The 19,683-nt window shown below is 44.3% G+C and overlaps 1 protein-coding gene, 2 non-coding genes and 1 pseudogene across 3 annotated transcripts; all 4 read right to left on the reverse strand.

Moving 5' to 3' along the window:
- Positions 1-8,492: 8,492 nt before the first annotated feature.
- Positions 8,493-8,645, reverse strand: LOC129862977 (U2 spliceosomal RNA; annotated as a pseudogene).
- A 357-nt stretch (positions 8,646-9,002) lies between these two features.
- Positions 9,003-9,119, reverse strand: LOC129863026 (U5 spliceosomal RNA). Its single transcript, XR_008760896.1, has one exon. It is a non-coding gene; the product is annotated as a U5 spliceosomal RNA (small nuclear RNA).
- A 659-nt stretch (positions 9,120-9,778) lies between these two features.
- On the reverse strand, positions 9,779-9,960 carry LOC129863094 (U2 spliceosomal RNA). The gene has a single exon (XR_008760936.1). It is a non-coding gene; the product is annotated as a U2 spliceosomal RNA (small nuclear RNA).
- A 2,259-nt stretch (positions 9,961-12,219) lies between these two features.
- LOC129861847 (uncharacterized) lies at positions 12,220-19,311 on the reverse strand. Its single transcript, XM_055932985.1, has 6 exons — positions 18,892-19,311; positions 16,983-17,069; positions 16,655-16,857; positions 14,828-15,153; positions 14,152-14,222; positions 12,220-12,846 (listed from the first exon to the last, which is right to left on the reverse strand). Exons 1-6 carry the CDS (start codon positions 19,309-19,311, stop codon positions 12,220-12,222), a joined length of 1,734 nt encoding a protein of 577 aa, XP_055788960.1.
- Between the last annotated feature and the right edge of the window lie 372 nt (positions 19,312-19,683).

Consider the following 19,683-nt stretch of genomic DNA (forward strand, 5'->3'; position numbering starts at 1 on the left):
GAATGAGTGAGGTACATGCCATTGAGCATGAGGTCAACCAGGTGTCCCTCACAAGTTTCCCAAATGTACCCAAGTGGCCGAATTGGTACAATGATACAATGATACAAAACCTATATACAAAATACAAAACAATTATTGTAACATACCCCAAAAAATATATATTTGAAAAATTCAAGGAAAAAAAGGAATATTTAAAAAAAAAAAAAAAATAACAAGGGGAACTATTTACACTTCAAATGTTCAATCATGTGAAGATTCTGTCCTCTACACAATGTTGCGCTCCTGATGCCATATCCCATAGCAGTCTCTCTCTGGTGTGAAACAGAGGGTCACAGCACAGGTGTTGCAGGTGACAGGGGACTTCCTGTGGCACAGGGCACAACGAAGCCGCCATACTGTGCCCCTTTTCCCCCGAGGCACATCCCTGCCTGCAATGATGAACTTCAGCATGTGCGTGCCGCTGGTTGGAGCAGAAGGGACAGAGGTAGAGGGGACAGAAGGTGCTACAGTGTTCTTGCTGTAGTTAGCAAGCTCCTGGATGAGCTGCTCCCTGAAGACTAGTTGTGAGATGGGGGGCTGTCCACAGCTCTTGGCCATTTCCTTCTGGAGGATGAAGGAATTCACCACAGCAATGTCAATGAAATGATAGAATAGTGTTTTGTACCACTTCATGGTTTTATGAAGGACGTTATAATATCCTATCAGTGCATCGGATAGGTCTACACCCCCCATGCTCTTGTTGTAATCCCTCACAGCATCTGGAATGGGGACATTTCTGGCAGTCGAAGCGCCTGTAGGACCTTTCAAACGTCGAACAACGTGATCCCCACCGAACGACTTGTGAATAGTGGAACACATCACCACTTCGCGAGTGTCCATCCACTTCACAAACAGCAGGCCATCTTCACGGATCCATCTCATGGTACCCCGCTCAGCCCGCTTAGGCATGTCATTTACCCTGGTTTTTGGAAAACCCACTCGGTTGGTCCGAATGGTGCCACAGGCCCACATCTCCAGCTTCCTCAGGTCTGTGAACAGGGTAGGGCTTGTGTAGAAGTTGTCTACAAATAGTTTGTAGCCCTTCCCCAGCAGCTGGAAATCTAATAACTGCTTTACAGAATCATAACTGAGTCCCTTACCGCTCGGACAAGTGTTCTTCCCCTCATAGACAAAAAAATTGCACGTGTATGCACACGCAGAATCGGCCAAAACAAACAGCTTGTAACCCCATTTTGTGGGTTTGTTGCGCATGTACTGTTTTAGGCCAATTCTGGCCTTTGAGGCTACCATTCTCTCATCTATGGAAAGGTTCTGGGCGGGCTGAAAATATGTCTTGCATGCCTCAACGATATCATGGTAGAGAGGTTTAATCTTGCATAGTTTGTCAAAGCCTGCTGTGCCTCGTTTCGCCTCGTTGTCCTTATCAACCTCTGGGTCACTAATGTGAAGTGCCCGTGAAATTGTCAGAAACCTAGTACAAGACATGACCGTTGAGGGGAAAGGCAGTTGATAGAGTGGTGCAGTTTTCCAGTAGTGTTTGAGGGTTTCAACTTCACCAGCCCCATGTAAATCACCATAGACAGGTAGCAAAACAGTTCTGAAATGGAAATGTCCTTCCATGCCTCTGTCTTGCCTTCCTGCTTCTTAGCCCCATATTTATTAGTGTTCATCACCAGGGTATCAAGAACTGCCGAGGTGAAGAACAACTGGAAAAGTTGCATGGGGCTGTATTTAGAAGTGGTGTCCAATTGAGGGCCGACTGGGCGTTTTGGGCGGAAAAGTGGAAGTGGTGGGGCCACATCCTCCTCAAGAACAGTGTGCCAACGGTCCTCCTCCGCTCTGGCAGGTTCCACGCTGGACGGTTCCACGCTGCCCTTCCTCCGCTTCCTTGCCGCCGGCTTACCACCCCTTGATGGCCGGGCGGGAGTAGGTGTGGTGCCGGATACAGCAGGGGTCCAGCTGGATGGACCAGCTTCAGTGGGGGATTTGCAGCTTGGCTCCCAATCAGAATCGCTGGGACTGTGAAATAAAGACAGACACCTATTAGAAATACACAATTTGTGACCATGGTGAGGTTTTGCCTATTGCAGTATGTGTGTGTGTAATTATCACCTATTAGAAATACACAATTTGTGACCATGGTGAGGTTTTGCCTATTGCAGTATGTGTGTGTGTAATTATCACCTATTAGAAATACACAATGTGCCTTTATATTTCATGTCCTAGTCATATTTTTATATAAGGCAAATAAAATACAAATATCTCAAACAACTCAAATGAATTATATATGATATTACTAATTCCAAACAACGTTACTCACCGATCCAAAACTGGGTCTTCACCGTGTAGAAACATGTCTTCGAATTCGGAATCAACGGATTCAACCTCACTGGAATCAATTAGATGTTCATTTTCACTTTCACGGTCAATTTCACTAATTATATCGTGCACATCTGTGTACTTCGTCTTGGTCTTTGATTTGGCTGATTTATTTGCCATAATTGATCCTTGAAAATGCTCCAAAACAAACTTTCGCGGCGCGTAAAACGGCGAGCTCCTTATTGTCTGATTTTCAATGGGGAATAGCTGCGTACACGCATGGCTTTGCAACGATGCCTATTATTTCCGGGTAGAACCATTTGATATCCCCATATACCTCTGCTCATTGGCTATCTATCCAGCTAGATTTCAAAAAGATCAGTGGTCATTGGACCGAGATACAGTCAATCAACGAAGAACAGGTCAATCGATTGGCGCGTAATGACGTAGCTGGTAGGTGTGTTCAGATCGAATTTCTTCGGTCAATATGTCCCGGGAAAAGAACCAGGAAGTTTGGTTGTATTACTAACAAACAGAGGATTCTAATGAAACCGAACTTGACTTGATAAACGTCCCGTTAGAGTGAGTAATTACAATGAATGTTACGTCCAAAGTTGATGGACGCTGAATTTTCCACACAAGCCGTTCACAAAATGTTTCGTTTTAGGCTATAAAAATGGATTACATCGATCAAAAAGCCACTTGATTGTTTCGTCGTGACCTTTAGGATTGCCAAAAGAAGAAAATTTCCTAAGGTAATTGATGCTTTGCATTGCTATTTCTGACTTTTGTGACTAATGTACTTTGTTGTAACTGTACCTAATGTGTTGTTTACTGATCGATAATCGCTTTTGCAGTGAAGCTTTTCGAAATCGGACATATTGGCTAGATTAACAAGAGGTATAGATTTGATATTGTGTATAACACTTCAGATTTAATTGAAGCTAAATATTTATAATTATGACATTCCGCCATTTTCTTTTTTTTTTCTTGTGAAACGTACCGCTAGCGGCACCCCAATCCTAGACAGGTTAAAAATTTCTGGAGCTGGGCGTAGTGAGTGGGGAGCAGGAAAGAGACTGGGGCTCGCAGGTCAACTAAGATCAGCCCCAGAGTCCTGAGGTAAGATCCCAGCCAGAACCGTGCGAGGGCCTGGGTCTTGTTGTTGGCCGGGGAGGTGGCAAGAGTGAGATGTAACGCTGTGTAGCGGCTGCCCAGGAACAAGTAGAGGTCAGGCAAGCCTTTCCCCCCTTGGACCTGGGCCTCTTGACCACCTCCCTCAGCCTCTCCCACTTGCTCCCCCACAGGAAGTAGAAAAGCATCCGCTCCAGGGCTAAAAGACTCCTTCGTGGGGGGATAAAAACAGAACTGATTAATAAAAGCACAGGTAAAATCACAGCTTTGATGATTAAAACCTTGCCCTCAAAAGTCAGCTGTCGTAGTCCCCAAAAACCCAGTCTCTGTCCTACTGTCCCCAGGATCCCATTCCAGTTGCCGCTCCCTCCTCCCTCCCGGTCAAACTTTACCCCCAATACCCTTATGTCCGTCGTTTTAACCTGTTGGGGATGGGGGCGCTGTTTAGACTATTTATGCTAATTTGGCTAATTTTTTAAACGGCTTCCCACAAAATCCTTGATCGTACAATATGCATATTATTATTATTATTGGATAGAAAACAGTCTATAGTTTCTATAGGAGTTGAAATTTTGTCTCTAAGTGGAACAGAGCCCATTCTACAGCAATTTCCCTGACATGGAGTCAGATTTGAGAAATGTTGGCCACTTTTCTGAAGTCAGTTAAAAGGGCACTGTCGTTGCTATGACTATACGGACACTTCTTACGTCTTCCCCTGGATGCCTTTACGTGATGACGATTCCAACGGGGTCGATTGCGCGTTCACAGGCCCTACAAATGAAAAAACCCTGAAGCTAGTCATTCTTTGGGAGCTGCGTCATGAGCCTAGAGGACACCGGCGCGCACCTGTTCCAAGCGTTAGTTTAGCCTGTTATATTTCTCCGGTCATCTTTTCACTCGTTATAGGAGTTAAAAACATCATAAAGTAGTTAATTTAAAGCGTTTTATAGCAATTTATATCCGTTTAGTGCGATTTTGGGACATTTATTTTTGCAACGATGTGAAAAGTTGGGCACGCTTTTCAGTTCATCCCGAACGCAGTTGACATTTCCACATGGCAAGAGGACAGCTTTCCACCAAAAGACGATTTCTCCCAAGAAAGGATCCTTTGCCCAAGATACTGATGGAAGAACAGCTCAAGGTAGGACATTTTTATTATGATAAATCGTGTTTCTGTCGAAACATTTTAGTGGCTTAGGACGCCATGTTTTTTGACGTAGCTTCGCTTGGCGCAAACTGTATTGAAAAGTAAGGATAAATTAAAAAATGTAATAACGCAATTGTATTAAGAATTAAATTGTCTATCAATCCCTGTCCACCCTATATTTTTTAGTCACGTTTATGAGTATTTATGTATAAGAGTAGATCACTGTCTAAGTGGCGCACGGACATTTTCTTTACCAGCTTGTCTACATTTCACATTGTCTAACCATGATTTTGGTGGCTAAATATAAACATTTTCGATCAAACTGTATATGCATGTTGTAATGTGATGTTACAGGAGTGTCATCGGAAGAATTCTGAGAAGGTTAGTGAAAAAATTAATATCTTTTGGCGATGTTGACTTTTATCGCTCACTTTGGCTAGAATCAATGCTGGGCTGCTAATTGCTATGTGATAAGCTAATATAACGATTTATTGTGTTTTCGCTGTAAGACACTTAGAAAATCTGAAATATTGTCTGTATTCACAGGATCTGTGTCTTTCGATTCGTGTATGCTGTGTATTTTTACGAAATGTTTGATGATTAGTAGTTAGGTAAACACGTTGCTCATTGTAATTATTCTAGTCCATTTGTGATGGTGGGTGCAATTGTAAACTATGCCATCTACCTGAAATATGCACTTTTTTCTAACAAAACCTATCCCATACCATAAATATGTTATCAGACTGTCATCTAATGAGTTTTTTTGTTGGTTAGGGGCTATAAATATCTTAGTTTAGCCGAATTGGTGATGGCTACTGGTGTTGGTGGACAAATAAAAGATGGTGGATTATGCTAATGTGTTTTTAGGTAATAGATGTACATCTTTACATATTGTGTCTTCCCTGTAAAACATTTTAAAAATCGGAAATGTTGACTGGATTCACAAGATCTGTGTCTTTCATTAGCTGTATTGGACTTTAATGTGTGAAAGTTAAATATTTTAAAAAAATATTTTTTTTGAATTTCGCGGCACTGGTTTTTCAGTGGGGGGGGGGGGGGTGTGCCGCTAGCGCCACGCTGATCCTAGACAGGTTAACCGTCAGTGGTAGTCTGGTCAAGTCTGGGTCTGCCCATAGTCCGAAAAATTGGGCCTCGGTCTTGTCTCTGTTCAGTCTCGCCCCAGAGGCTCGTCCATACCAGTCGGTCCTGTCCAGGGTCCTGTCGACGGATAAAAGGTCGGTGCATAAAATGTTGACGTCGTCCATGTAAAAAACGCACTTGGCGGTCATCCCCCCACTCCCCGGGATCCCCACCCCACTGATCCGTTGGTCCCTTCTCAAGACCTGTGCCAGTGGTTCAATGCAGGCCACGAACAGAAGGGGAGATAATGGACAGCCCTGACGGACGCCGCAGTGTACTCCCACCGCTTTTGTCAGATGCCCATTTACGAGGATTTTGCTGGTAATGTCCCCGTACAGCAGTCCCACCCAAGCTAAAAACCTGTCCGGGAAACCCATTTTTTGCAGTACCTTAAAGAGGTACTGGTGCGAGACCCGATCAAAGGCTTTTTCAAAATCTAAATTTAGGACTACAAGCCGCATGTTTCTGTCTCTCGCATAACAGATGGCATCTCGGATCAGTATCAGGCTGTCCGTGATCTTCCTTCCGGGCACGGCACAGGTTTGGTCCGGGTGGATCACCTCCCCTAAAACAGAAGACATTCTGAGTGTTAAAACCTTAGTAAAAAGTTTACAGTCAAAGTTTAAAAGGGTGATCGGTCTCCAGTTCTTCAGGTCAGTCCTGTCGTTTTTCTTATATGAAAGAGTCACGATCCCCACTCTAAAACTGTCAGGTAGTCTGTCCAGGTGTTCAAAGTCAGCAAAAACAGTCAGAAGTTCGTCGGCTAAAACATCCCAAAAGGTCAGATAAAACTCCAAAGGGAGGGCGTCCTCCCCCGGTGATTTACCCCTCTTAAAATGCTTCAGTCCCTTGTCAATTTCTGTCCTCGTCAGGTCTTTTGTCAGGTCGTCTGTGTTGGGTAGGGTCTTGTCGATGTAGGTTAAAATGTCCCCCATCGTCTCTTCACATACCTCTTTTACCCCAAACAGTTCCCCATAAAAATCCTCGACTACTTCTTTTATTCCCTCTGTATCTGTTTTTAAAACCCCATCTTTATCTTTTAAACCTGTCATTGTCCTACCCTTGCTAACTATTTTCTTAAAAAAGTACCTAGTGCACTTCTCCCCCTCTTCTAATTCCCTTTCTTTACTTCTTAAAATAACCCCCTTGCTTTTTTGTTCTGCTAAAAATGCCATCTCCTTCTTTACTTCTTTAATTTCATGGTTAAAATCAAGGCCCTGTTGGCATAAATTAAAATACCTTTCCAGTCGCTTTTGCAGTCCCACCATGCGTCTATCTTTTTCTCTGCTTTTTTTCTTTCCTATCTCTCTAAAGAAGGTCCTCGTCCTTCCCTTCACCATTTCCCACCACTGTGCTCGTGTGTCAAAAAGGTCCTGTAGCGTCTGCCACTGGCTGAACTGCTCCCGGTACTGACTAACTACTCTATCATCTTCTAAAAGGGAGCAGTTCAATTTCCAGGGCCCTCTTCCTTCCCACACTCACACCCGAGGTTAGTGAAAGGGTGCCCGTCAGCATTACGTGATCTGAGAAGAAAGCAGGGGTTATTCTAGCATCAGTTGGGGGACAGTCCCGGGTAAACAGATAATCAATGCGAGAGGCTCTGGTGCCGTCACCACTGGTCCAGGTGAAGCCCTCCTCTCTTGGATGCAGGGTTTTAAAACAGTCAGTCAGTTTAAAATCCCTACACAGCCCTTGCAATAAAACACTTGACCTGTCTACCTTAAAATCCTCTCCTGCCCCTCTCCTGTCTGCTCTACTTAAAACACAATTAAAATCCCCGCCCACCACTAGAGGATCCCTCCCTAGCAGGTGGGACTGCAGGTCTTCTAAAAGTGCGCACCGGTCGTGTTTGTCATTAAAACCATACACATTTAGCACATTAAAATCCCTCCCCATAAAAGTAAAATTGGCTAAAAGAGCGCGTCCGCCTACCACCACCGTGCTCCCCCTCACCACCACCTGTGGGGTCTTGATTAAAATTGCAACACCGTCATTTTTGTTAAAATTGGAACCACTCCAAATGGAGGGCCCGTGCTGCCACTTATCCTCCCATTTACTGTAAGAGGATAAAAAGGGTAGACCACACTCCTGTAATAAAAACACATCGGAGTTAAACCTTTCTAAAAAGGATAAAACCGACTGCTCTGGCTGCTGTTTTCACGCTCCTCACATTTATTGTGGTGATTTTAAAAGCCATAAAAGGGGTGAGTAAAAACAGTGCTAAAAGAAAGGAAGGCATTGAACAGTTAAAAGGGGGATACTTTTCTAGGGAATTCTCTCTCTCTCCCTCCGGGGTAAGGGGGGGTGGCAGGGAGAGGAGGTTAAAACAGGACTTAAAAAGGAGATTTGATTGGGGGAGTTGAAGGGGAAGGTCCTGGGTTCTTCCTCCCCCTGGGAGCTCTCCCACTCCACCTTTCCTTGTTTTTCCCTCACCCTGTTCGGGGTCGGAGAGCTCCTCTGCATTTCTTTTTCGTGGGGGGAGGTGTTCCTCCAGAACCTCCCCTCCCTCTCCCGTGCCTTCCGACACCGTCTCCATACTGTCAGACCCACTTGGGGAGCTCTCACTCAAGACCTCTCCGGGACCGTCTTTCTCGGCCCTTTCTCCTTCAGGGGTCACCTTAGTCTGGGGCAGGGGGATTGGGGTGGGTTTTGTCCTCTCCTCCCACTTCTTCCACCACTGCACCTTCCGCGCCCTCTACTGCACCTGTAGCCCACCACCAAAACCACCACCTAACCCAGGACAAAAGAACATACAAGGTTAAGACAAACAACAAAAATAATAATTTTAACAAAATTAAATAGCACAATTTCCCGGGCGCCCTCCGGCCTGCGATCGCTTCTCCGATCAAGTGCAGCACTGACAAGGTAACTACACTTGATCTTAGCCAAAAGGCCGAGAAGCGATAACCCACAAATGGTACCCTGCAGCCGCCGGGCACCTGGGGGTCTCGGCAGACTTTGGCGGTTCGGCAAAAGGTGGCTCCTCCTCCCCCCCCCCCCACCCCTTCCGACAGACAGACAGGCGGGTGTTTTTTATTTTTGAAAGTCGCCAATGCGTCTTGAAGTCACTAGCTCTTTACGCCGCCTAGTGCGACGACGACTATTTGTTCAAAGCCCGGCAAATACGCCAGTCGTCCGTCCGTCCGTCGGGCTTGAACTCAATTGCCCTTAGCGACTAGTCAAACGCATGAGCAACAAGTCTCTGCTGCGGCGGCGGCGTCATCATCATCTCTGTCAATTTCTCTTGAAACAAGATATAGCGGGCTCTGCCAGAAGCAAAGCCCTTCCAAAAATACTTTGAACTCATAAGTGTTCCTCTCCACGGAAGTCTTTAGTAAAAGGCGAAAGGCTTGTGCGTAATGAAGAGAAACCAGAGGTCGGGGCCCCGAGACACACTCTGTGCACTACTAGGCTGGGATCTCGCGGGTGGGTAGTCACCCAACCCACTCTGACAACTTTTCCACGGCTGTGTGTGGGGAAAAAGTCAGACAGACAGACAGACACAGACAGACACAGACAGACAGACAGACACAGACAGACAGACAGACACAGACAGACACAGACAGACAGACACAGACAGACAGAGACAGAGACAGACAGAGACAGACAGACAGAGACAGACACAGACAGAGACAGACAGAGACAGACACAGACAGAGACAGACACAGACAGAGACAGACAGAGACAGAGACAGACAGAGACAGACAGACAGAGACAGACAGACAGAGACAGACAGACAGAGACAGACAGACAGAGACAGACAGACAGACACAGACAGACAGACACAGACAGACAGACAGACACAGACAGACAGACACAGACAGACACAGACAGACAGACACAGACAGACAGACAGACAGACAGACACAGACAGACAGACACAGACAGACAGACAGACTCACTCACTCACTCACTCACTATCCTGACCAACGTTTTTTTTTTTTTTTAAGTAAAATGGCGGGAAACGGGGGAACCCACGAAGAGCGCTTCGCCCTACTTTCACTTTGGATGATCTTTCTTTCCTTGACAACGGGAGGAATGTGTTGCACCGTTCCCGGAGGTACTGCAATACCGGGTCGATGCGTGGAGCGGACGGAGCAAGCCCCATTTCCGACTCCCTGTTTGAAAAATCCATTTAATATGTAGTCCCCCGATGGGGGACGTATCAGATATTAAACTGGTAAGAACAGATTTTTTTTTTTTTTTTTTTGAAAAGTTTTATTAGCACATTTCCTTTAAAAACAGCTCATACATTTTTTAACATCATTTCATACACATAAAAACGGCAATAAGGCATAAAACACAGCATTTGAACATTACATTTAAATTGGGTAAAAAGTACGTGTTGTTAAAAGCAATGAAAACAACCTTGAATAAAAGTACTTTTTTTGTAAAAAACATCAAATCTGTAAAAGCCATTTCAAATGTGTACGAATGATTTAAAAAAAGTAAAAAAAATTTAAGACATGAAGAAAACATGTTAACCTGTCTAGGATCAGCGTGGCGCTAGCGGCACTCCCCCCCCCCCCCCACTGAAAAACCAGTGCCGCGAAATTCAAAAAAAATATTTTTTTTAAATATTTAACTTTCACACATTAAAGTCCAATACAGCTAATGAAAGACACAGATCTTATGAATCCAGTCAACATTTCCGATTTTTAAAATGTTTTACAGGGAAGACACAATATGTAAAGATGTACATCTATTACCTAAAAAACACATTAGCATATTCCACCATCTTTTATTTGTCCACCAACACCAGTAGCCATCACCAATTCGGCTAAACTAAGATATTTATAGCCCCTAACCAACAAAAAAACTCATTAGATGACAGTCTGATAACATATTTATGGTATGGGATAGGTTTTGTTAGAAAAAAGTGCATATTTCAGGTATATGGCATAGTTTACAATTGCACCCACCATCACAAATGGACTAGAATAATTACAATGAGCAACGTGTTTACCTAACTACTAATCATCAAACATTTCGTAAAAATACACAGCATACACGAATCGAAAGACACAGATCCTGTGAATACAGACAATATTTCAGATTTTCTAAGTGTCTTACAGCGAAAACACAATAAATCGTTATATTAGCTTAGCACATAGCAATTAGCAGCCCAGCATTGATTCTAGCCAAAGTGAGCGATAAAAGTCAACATCGCCAAAAGATATTAATTTTTTCACTAACCTTCTCAGAATTCTTCCGATGACACTCCTGTAACATCACATTACAACATGCATATACAGTTTGATCGAAAATGTTTATATTTAGCCACCAAAATCATGGTTAGACAATGTGAAATGTAGACAAGCTGGTAAAGAAAACGTCCTTGCGCCACTTAGACAGTGATCTACTCTTATACATAAATACTCATAAACGTGACTAAAAAATATAGGGTGGACAGGGATTGATAGACAATTTAATTCTTAATACAATTGCGTTATTACATTTTTTAATTTATCCTTACTTTTCAATACAGTTTGCGCCAAGCGAAGCTACGTCAAAAAACATGGCATCCTAAGCCACTAAAATGTTTCGACAGAAACACGATTTATCATAATAAAAATGTCCTACCTTGAGCTGTTCTTCCATCAGTATCTTGGGCAAAGGATCCTTTCTTGGGAGAAATCGTCTTTTGGTGGAAAGCTGTCCTCTTGCCATGTGGAAATGTCAACTACGTTCGGGATGAACTGAAAAGCGTGACCAACTTTTCACATCGTTGCAAAAATAAATGTCCCAAAATCGCACTAAACGGATATAAATTGCTATAAAACGCTTTAAATTAACTACTTTGTGATGTTTGTAACTCCTATAACGAGTGAAAAGATGACCGGAGAAATATAACAGGCTAAACTAACGCTTGGAACAGGAGAGGGTCGGTGTCTTCCACGCGCGTTACGCAGCAAGAAAAGACTTGCTAGCTAAAGGTTTTTTTCATTTGTAGGGCCTGTGAACGAGCAATCGAGCCCGTTGGAATCGTCATCACGTAAAGGCATCCAGGGGAAGACGTAAGAAGTGTCCGTATAGTCATAGCAACGACAGTGCCCGTTTAAATGACTTCAGAAAAGTGGCCAACGTTTCTCAAATCTGACTCCATGTCAGGGAAATTGCTGTAGAATGGGCTCTGTTCCACTTAGAGACAAAATTTCAACTCCTATAGAAACTATAGACTGTTTTCTATCCAATAATAATAATAATATGCATATTGTACGATCAAGGATTTTGTGGGAAGCCGTTTAAAAAATTAGCCACATTAGCATAAATAGTCTAAACAGCGCCCCCATCCCCAACAGGTTAAAAAGTCACTTTGTTAAAAAGCTGTCTTCGGTCCCTTGTACAGGTGCGGGGTGAGTCCTTATCAAACTCGCCTCATTCTGCTCCTCTGGATAAACTACCGTCCCATCCTTCGGGGCCCAGAGGAGATCCCTCCCCTAGGCGCCGCAGCGCTGTCAGGCCTTGGCCGCCGGGACCTAGGGTGTTGTGGGGGACCCTTCGTCTGGGGTCGAGGCCCCCTTCCTTCCGTACCACCCCAGGGCTTCCGTGGCTATCATGGCCACTGCCTGGGGGGTGGTCTCTACGCCTTTTGCTACCAGCAGGTTACGAGAGGACCACAGGGCGTCCTTCAGGCACGTGAGGGTGGGCCAGAGCTTGGTGAAGGCCTTCGATGGAATAGGCCTTCGGCCCACCCCATACAGCACGAGCTGAGGCGTTAGGTCCTCCCCTGCTGGCAGACACAGGGTGATCAGGGGGCCTGCTTCCTTCCACAGGTCCCTGGCGGCTCTGCACTCACAGAGCAGGTGCCTCACCGACTCCTCTAGGCCGCAGCCTGGTCGGGGGCACGCGGATGTTCTCGCCATGCCCCGTGAGTGCATAACGGCCCTGACCGGGAGGATCTCGTGGGCGACCATCCAGGACAGGTCCCGGTGCCGATTCAGGAGAGCAGGATGGGCCACATTACGCCAAACCGTTGTGGGCTCGCCTATAGCAAGCCCGCGTACTGGACACACTGGTTCCCGATCCTGCACAAGAGAGAGAAGAGAGCGGTGTTTAGTTAAAACCGTGACTGCTTCTTTTTCCAGTTTAAAATGTCTTAAAACCTGTTGGATGGCCCCCCTTTTTCTCAATTTCCGCCTGAAAACATACCCTAATCTAACTGCTTGCAGCTCAGGCCTAGAAGGAAGGATATGCATATTCTTGGTATCATTTGAAAGGAAACATTCTGAAGTTTGTGTAAATGTGAATTGAATGTAGGAGAATATAACACAATAGATCTGGTAGAAGAAAATACAAGGAAATCAACAGACGTTTTTTGTTCTTTTACTGATGTTGCATCTTTAAAAATCAACAAGAAAGGCCAAACATTCAGTTATGATACTGGGGATCATTTCAAATGAGAACATAGGTAGGCAACAGTATTTTACCAAAATTTCAGATGGATACATTCAGGAATGAGTGAGGTACATGCCATTGAGCATGAGGTCAACCAGGTGTCCCTCACAAGTTTCCCAAATGTACCCAAGTGGCCGAATTGGTACAATGATACAATGATACAAAACCTATATACAAAATACAAAACAATTATTGTAACATACCCCAAAAAATATATATTTGAAAAATTCAAGGAAAAAAAGGAAATTTAAAAAAAATAAATAAATAACAAGGGGAACTATTTACACTTCAAATGTTCAATCATGTGAAGATTCTGTCCTCTACACAATGTTGCGCTCCTGATGCCATATCCCATAGCAGTCTCTCTCTGGTGTGAAACAGAGGGTCACAGCACAGGTGTTGCAGGTGACAGGGGACTTCCTGTGGCACAGGGCACAACGAAGCCGCCATACTGTGCCCCTTTTCCCCCGAGGCACATCCCTGCCTGCAATGATGAACTTCAGCATGTGCGTGCCGCTGGTTGGAGCAGAAGGGACAGAGGTAGAGGGGACAGAAGGTGCTACAGTGTTCTTGCTGTAGTTAGCAAGCTCCTGGATGAGCTGCTCCCTGAAGACTAGTTGTGAGATGGGGGGCTGTCCACAGCTCTTGGCCATTTCCTTCTGGAGGATGAAGGAATTCACCACAGCAATGTCAATGAAATGATAGAATAGTGTTTTGTACCACTTCATGGTTTTATGAAGGACGTTATAATATCCTATCAGTGCATCGGATAGGTCTACACCCCCCATGCTCTTGTTGTAATCCCTCACAGCATCTGGAATGGGGACATTTCTGGCAGTCGAAGCGCCTGTAGGACCTTTCAAACGTCGAACAACGTGATCCCCACCGAACGACTTGTGAATAGTGGAACACATCACCACTTCGCGAGTGTCCATCCACTTCACAAACAGCAGGCCATCTTCACGGATCCATCTCATGGTACCCCGCTCAGCCCGCTTAGGCATGTCATTTACCCTGGTTTTTGGAAAACCCACTCGGTTGGTCCGAATGGTGCCACAGGCCCACATCTCCAGCTTCCTCAGGTCTGTGAACAGGGTAGGGCTTGTGTAGAAGTTGTCTACAAATAGTTTGTAGCCCTTCCCCAGCAGCTGGAAATCTAATAACTGCTTTACAGAATCATAACTGAGTCCCTTACCGCTCGGACAAGTGTTCTTCCCCTCATAGACAAAAAAATTGCACGTGTATGCACACGCAGAATCGGCCAAAACAAACAGCTTGTAACCCCATTTTGTGGGTTTGTTGCGCATGTACTGTTTTAGGCCAATTCTGGCCTTTGAGGCTACCATTCTCTCATCTATGGAAAGGTTCTGGGCGGGCTGAAAATATGTCTTGCATGCCTCAACGATATCATGGTAGAGAGGTTTAATCTTGCATAGTTTGTCAAAGCCTGCTGTGCCTCGTTTCGCCTCGTTGTCCTTATCAACCTCTGGGTCACTAATGTGAAGTGCCCGTGAAATTGTCAGAAACCTAGTACAAGACATGACCGTTGAGGGGAAAGGCAGTTGATAGAGTGGTGCAGTTTTCCAGTAGTGTTTGAGGGTTTCAACTTCACCAGCCCCATGTAAATCACCATAGACAGGTAGCAAAACAGTTCTGAAATGGAAATGTCCTTCCATGCCTCTGTCTTGCCTTCCTGCTTCTTAGCCCCATATTTATTAGTGTTCATCACCAGGGTATCAAGAACTGCCGAGGTGAAGAACAACTGGAAAAGTTGCATGGGGCTGTATTTAGAAGTGGTGTCCAATTGAGGGCCGACTGGGCGTTTTGGGCGGAAAAGTGGAAGTGGTGGGGCCACATCCTCCTCAAGAACAGTGTGCCAACGGTCCTCCTCCGCTCTGGCAGGTTCCACGCTGGACGGTTCCACGCTGCCCTTCCTCCGCTTCCTTGCCGCCGGCTTACCACCCCTTGATGGCCGGGCGGGAGTAGGTGTGGTGCCGGATACAGCAGGGGTCCAGCTGGATGGACCAGCTTCAGTGGGGGATTTGCAGCTTGGCTCCCAATCAGAATCGCTGGGACTGTGAAATAAAGACAGACACCTATTAGAAATACACAATTTGTGACCATGGTGAGGTTTTGCCTATTGCAGTATGTGTGTGTGTAATTATCACCTATTAGAAATACACAATTTGTGACCATGGTGAGGTTTTGCCTATTGCAGTATGTGTGTGTGTAATTATCACCTATTAGAAATACACAATGTGCCTTTATATTTCATGTCCTAGTCATATTTTTATATAAGGCAAATAAAATACAAATATCTCAAACAACTCAAATGAATTATATATGATATTACTAATTCCAAACAACGTTACTCACCGATCCAAAACTGGGTCTTCACCGTGTAGAAACATGTCTTCGAATTCGGAATCAACGGATTCAACCTCACTGGAATCAATTAGATGTTCATTTTCACTTTCACGGTCAATTTCACTAATTATATCGTGCACATCTGTGTACTTCGTCTTGGTCTTTGATTTGGCTGATTTATTTGCCATAATTGATCCTTGAAAATGCTCCAAAACAAACTTTCGCGGCGCGTAAAACGGCGAGCTCCTTATTGTCTGATTTTCAATGGGGAATAGCTGCGTACACGCATGGCTTTGCAACGATGCCTATTATTTCCGGGTAGAACCATTTGATATCCCCATATACCTCTGCTCATTGGCTATCTATCCAGCTAGATTTCAAAAAGATCAGTGGTCATTGGACCGAGATACAGTCAATCAACGAAGAACAGGTCAATCGATTGGCGCGTAATGACGTAGCTGGTAGGTGTGTTCAGATCGAATTTCTTCGGTCAATATGTCCCGGGAAAAGAACCAGGAAGTTTGGTTGTATTACTAACAAACAGAGGATTCTAATGAAACCGAACTTGACTTGATAAACGTCCCGTTAGAGTGAGTAATTACAATGAATGTTACGTCCAAAGTTGATGGACGCTGAATTTTCCACACAAGCCGTTCACAAAATGTTTCGTTTTAGGCTATAAAAATGGATTACATCGATCAAAAAGCCACTTGATTGTTTCGTCGTGACCTTTAGGATTGCCAAAAGAAGAAAATTTCCTAAGGTAATTGATGCTTTGCATTGCTATTTCTGACTTTTGTGACTAATGTACTTTGTTGTAACTGTACCTAATGTGTTGTTTACTGATCGATAATCGCTTTTGCAGTGAAGCTTTTCGAAATCGGACATATTGGCTAGATTAACAAGAGGTATAGATTTGATATTGTGTATAACACTTCAGATTTAATTGAAGCTAAATATTTATAATTATGACATTCCGCCATTTTCTTTTTTTTTTCTTGTGAAACGTACCGCTAGCGGCACCCCAATCCTAGACAGGTTAAAAATTTCTGGAGCTGGGCGTAGTGAGTGGGGAGCAGGAAAGAGACTGGGGCTCGCAGGTCAACTAAGATCAGCCCCAGAGTCCTGAGGTAAGATCCCAGCCAGAACCGTGCGAGGGCCTGGGTCTTGTTGTTGGCCGGGGAGGTGGCAAGAGTGAGATGTAACGCTGTGTAGCGGCTGCCCAGGAACAAGTAGAGGTCAGGCAAGCCTTTCCCCCCTTGGACCTGGGCCTCTTGACCACCTCCCTCAGCCTCTCCCACTTGCTCCCCCACAGGAAGTAGAAAAGCATCCGCTCCAGGGCTAAAAGACTCCTTCGTGGGGGGATAAAAACAGAACTGATTAATAAAAGCACAGGTAAAATCACAGCTTTGATGATTAAAACCTTGCCCTCAAAAGTCAGCTGTCGTAGTCCCCAAAAACCCAGTCTCTGTCCTACTGTCCCCAGGATCCCATTCCAGTTGCCGCTCCCTCCTCCCTCCCGGTCAAACTTTACCCCCAATACCCTTATGTCCGTCGTTTTAACCTGTTGGGGATGGGGGCGCTGTTTAGACTATTTATGCTAATTTGGCTAATTTTTTAAACGGCTTCCCACAAAATCCTTGATCGTACAATATGCATATTATTATTATTATTGGATAGAAAACAGTCTATAGTTTCTATAGGAGTTGAAATTTTGTCTCTAAGTGGAACAGAGCCCATTCTACAGCAATTTCCCTGACATGGAGTCAGATTTGAGAAATGTTGGCCACTTTTCTGAAGTCAGTTAAAAGGGCACTGTCGTTGCTATGACTATACGGACACTTCTTACGTCTTCCCCTGGATGCCTTTACGTGATGACGATTCCAACGGGGTCGATTGCGCGTTCACAGGCCCTACAAATGAAAAAACCCTGAAGCTAGTCATTCTTTGGGAGCTGCGTCATGAGCCTAGAGGACACCGGCGCGCACCTGTTCCAAGCGTTAGTTTAGCCTGTTATATTTCTCCGGTCATCTTTTCACTCGTTATAGGAGTTAAAAACATCATAAAGTAGTTAATTTAAAGCGTTTTATAGCAATTTATATCCGTTTAGTGCGATTTTGGGACATTTATTTTTGCAACGATGTGAAAAGTTGGGCACGCTTTTCAGTTCATCCCGAACGCAGTTGACATTTCCACATGGCAAGAGGACAGCTTTCCACCAAAAGACGATTTCTCCCAAGAAAGGATCCTTTGCCCAAGATACTGATGGAAGAACAGCTCAAGGTAGGACATTTTTATTATGATAAATCGTGTTTCTGTCGAAACATTTTAGTGGCTTAGGACGCCATGTTTTTTGACGTAGCTTCGCTTGGCGCAAACTGTATTGAAAAGTAAGGATAAATTAAAAAATGTAATAACGCAATTGTATTAAGAATTAAATTGTCTATCAATCCCTGTCCACCCTATATTTTTTAGTCACGTTTATGAGTATTTATGTATAAGAGTAGATCACTGTCTAAGTGGCGCACGGACATTTTCTTTACCAGCTTGTCTACATTTCACATTGTCTAACCATGATTTTGGTGGCTAAATATAAACATTTTCGATCAAACTGTATATGCATGTTGTAATGTGATGTTACAGGACTGTCATCGGAAGAATTCTGAGAAGGTTAGTGAAAAAATTAATATCTTTTGGCGATGTTGACTTTTATCGCTCACTTTGGCTAGAATCAATGCTGGGCTGCTAATTGCTATGTGCTAAGCTAATATAACGATTTATTGTGTTTTCGCTGTAAGACACTTAGAAAATCTGAAATATTGTCTGTATTCACAGGATCTGTGTCTTTCGATTCGTGTATGCTGTGTATTTTTACGAAATGTTTGATGATTAGTAGTTAGGTAAACACGTTGCTCATTGTAATTATTCTAGTCCATTTGTGGTGGTGGGTGCAATTGTAAACTATGCCATCTACCTGAAATATGCACTTTTTTCTAACAAAACCTATCCCATACCATAAATATGTTATCAGACTGTCATCTAATGAGTTTTTTTGTTGGTTAGGGGCTATAAATATCTTAGTTTAGCCGAATTGGTGATGGCTACTGGTGTTGGTGGACAAATAAAAGATGGTGGATTATGCTAATGTGTTTTTAGGTAATAGATGTACATCTTTACATATTGTGTCTTCCCTGTAAAACATTTTAAAAATCGGAAATGTTGACTGGATTCACAAGATCTGTGTCTTTCATTAGCTGTATTGGACTTTAATGTGTGAAAGTTAAATATTTTAAAAAAATATTTTTTTTGAATTTCGCGGCACTGGTTTTTCAGTGGGGGGGGGGGGGGTGTGCCGCTAGCGCCACGCTGATCCTAGACAGGTTAACCGTCAGTGGTAGTCTGGTCAAGTCTGGGTCTGCCCATAGTCCGAAAAATTGGGCCTCGGTCTTGTCTCTGTTCAGTCTCGCCCCAGAGGCTCGTCCATACCAGTCGGTCCTGTCCAGGGTCCTGTCGACGGATAAAAGGTCGGTGCATAAAATGTTGACGTCGTCCATGTAAAAAACGCACTTGGCGGTCATCCCCCCACTCCCCGGGATCCCCACCCCACTGATCCGTTGGTCCCTTCTCAAGACCTGTGCCAGTGGTTCAATGCAGGCCACGAACAGAAGGGGAGATAATGGACAGCCCTGACGGACGCCGCAGTGTACTCCCACCGCTTTTGTCAGATGCCCATTTACGATGATTTTGCTGGTAATGTCCCCGTACAGCAGTCCCACCCAAGCTAAAAACCTGTCCGGGAAACCCATTTTTTGCAGTACCTTAAAGAGGTACTGGTGCGAGACCCGATCAAAGGCTTTTTCAAAATCTAAATTTAGGACTACAAGCCGCATGTTTCTGTCTCTCGCATAACAGATGGCATCTCGGATCAGTATCAGGCTGTCCGTGATCTTCCTTCCGGGCACGGCACAGGTTTGGTCCGGGTGGATCACCTCCCCTAAAACAGAAGACATTCTGAGTGTTAAAACCTTAGTAAAAAGTTTACAGTCAAAGTTTAAAAGGGTGATCGGTCTCCAGTTCTTCAGGTCAGTCCTGTCGTTTTTCTTATATGAAAGAGTCACGATCCCCACTCTGAACACCTGGACAGACTACCTGACAGTTTTAAAGTCAGCAAAAACAGT

Source organism: Salvelinus fontinalis, chromosome 9 (assembly GCF_029448725.1).
Source record: "Salvelinus fontinalis isolate EN_2023a chromosome 9, ASM2944872v1, whole genome shotgun sequence".
Classification (NCBI taxonomy): domain Eukaryota; kingdom Metazoa; phylum Chordata; class Actinopteri; order Salmoniformes; family Salmonidae; genus Salvelinus; species Salvelinus fontinalis.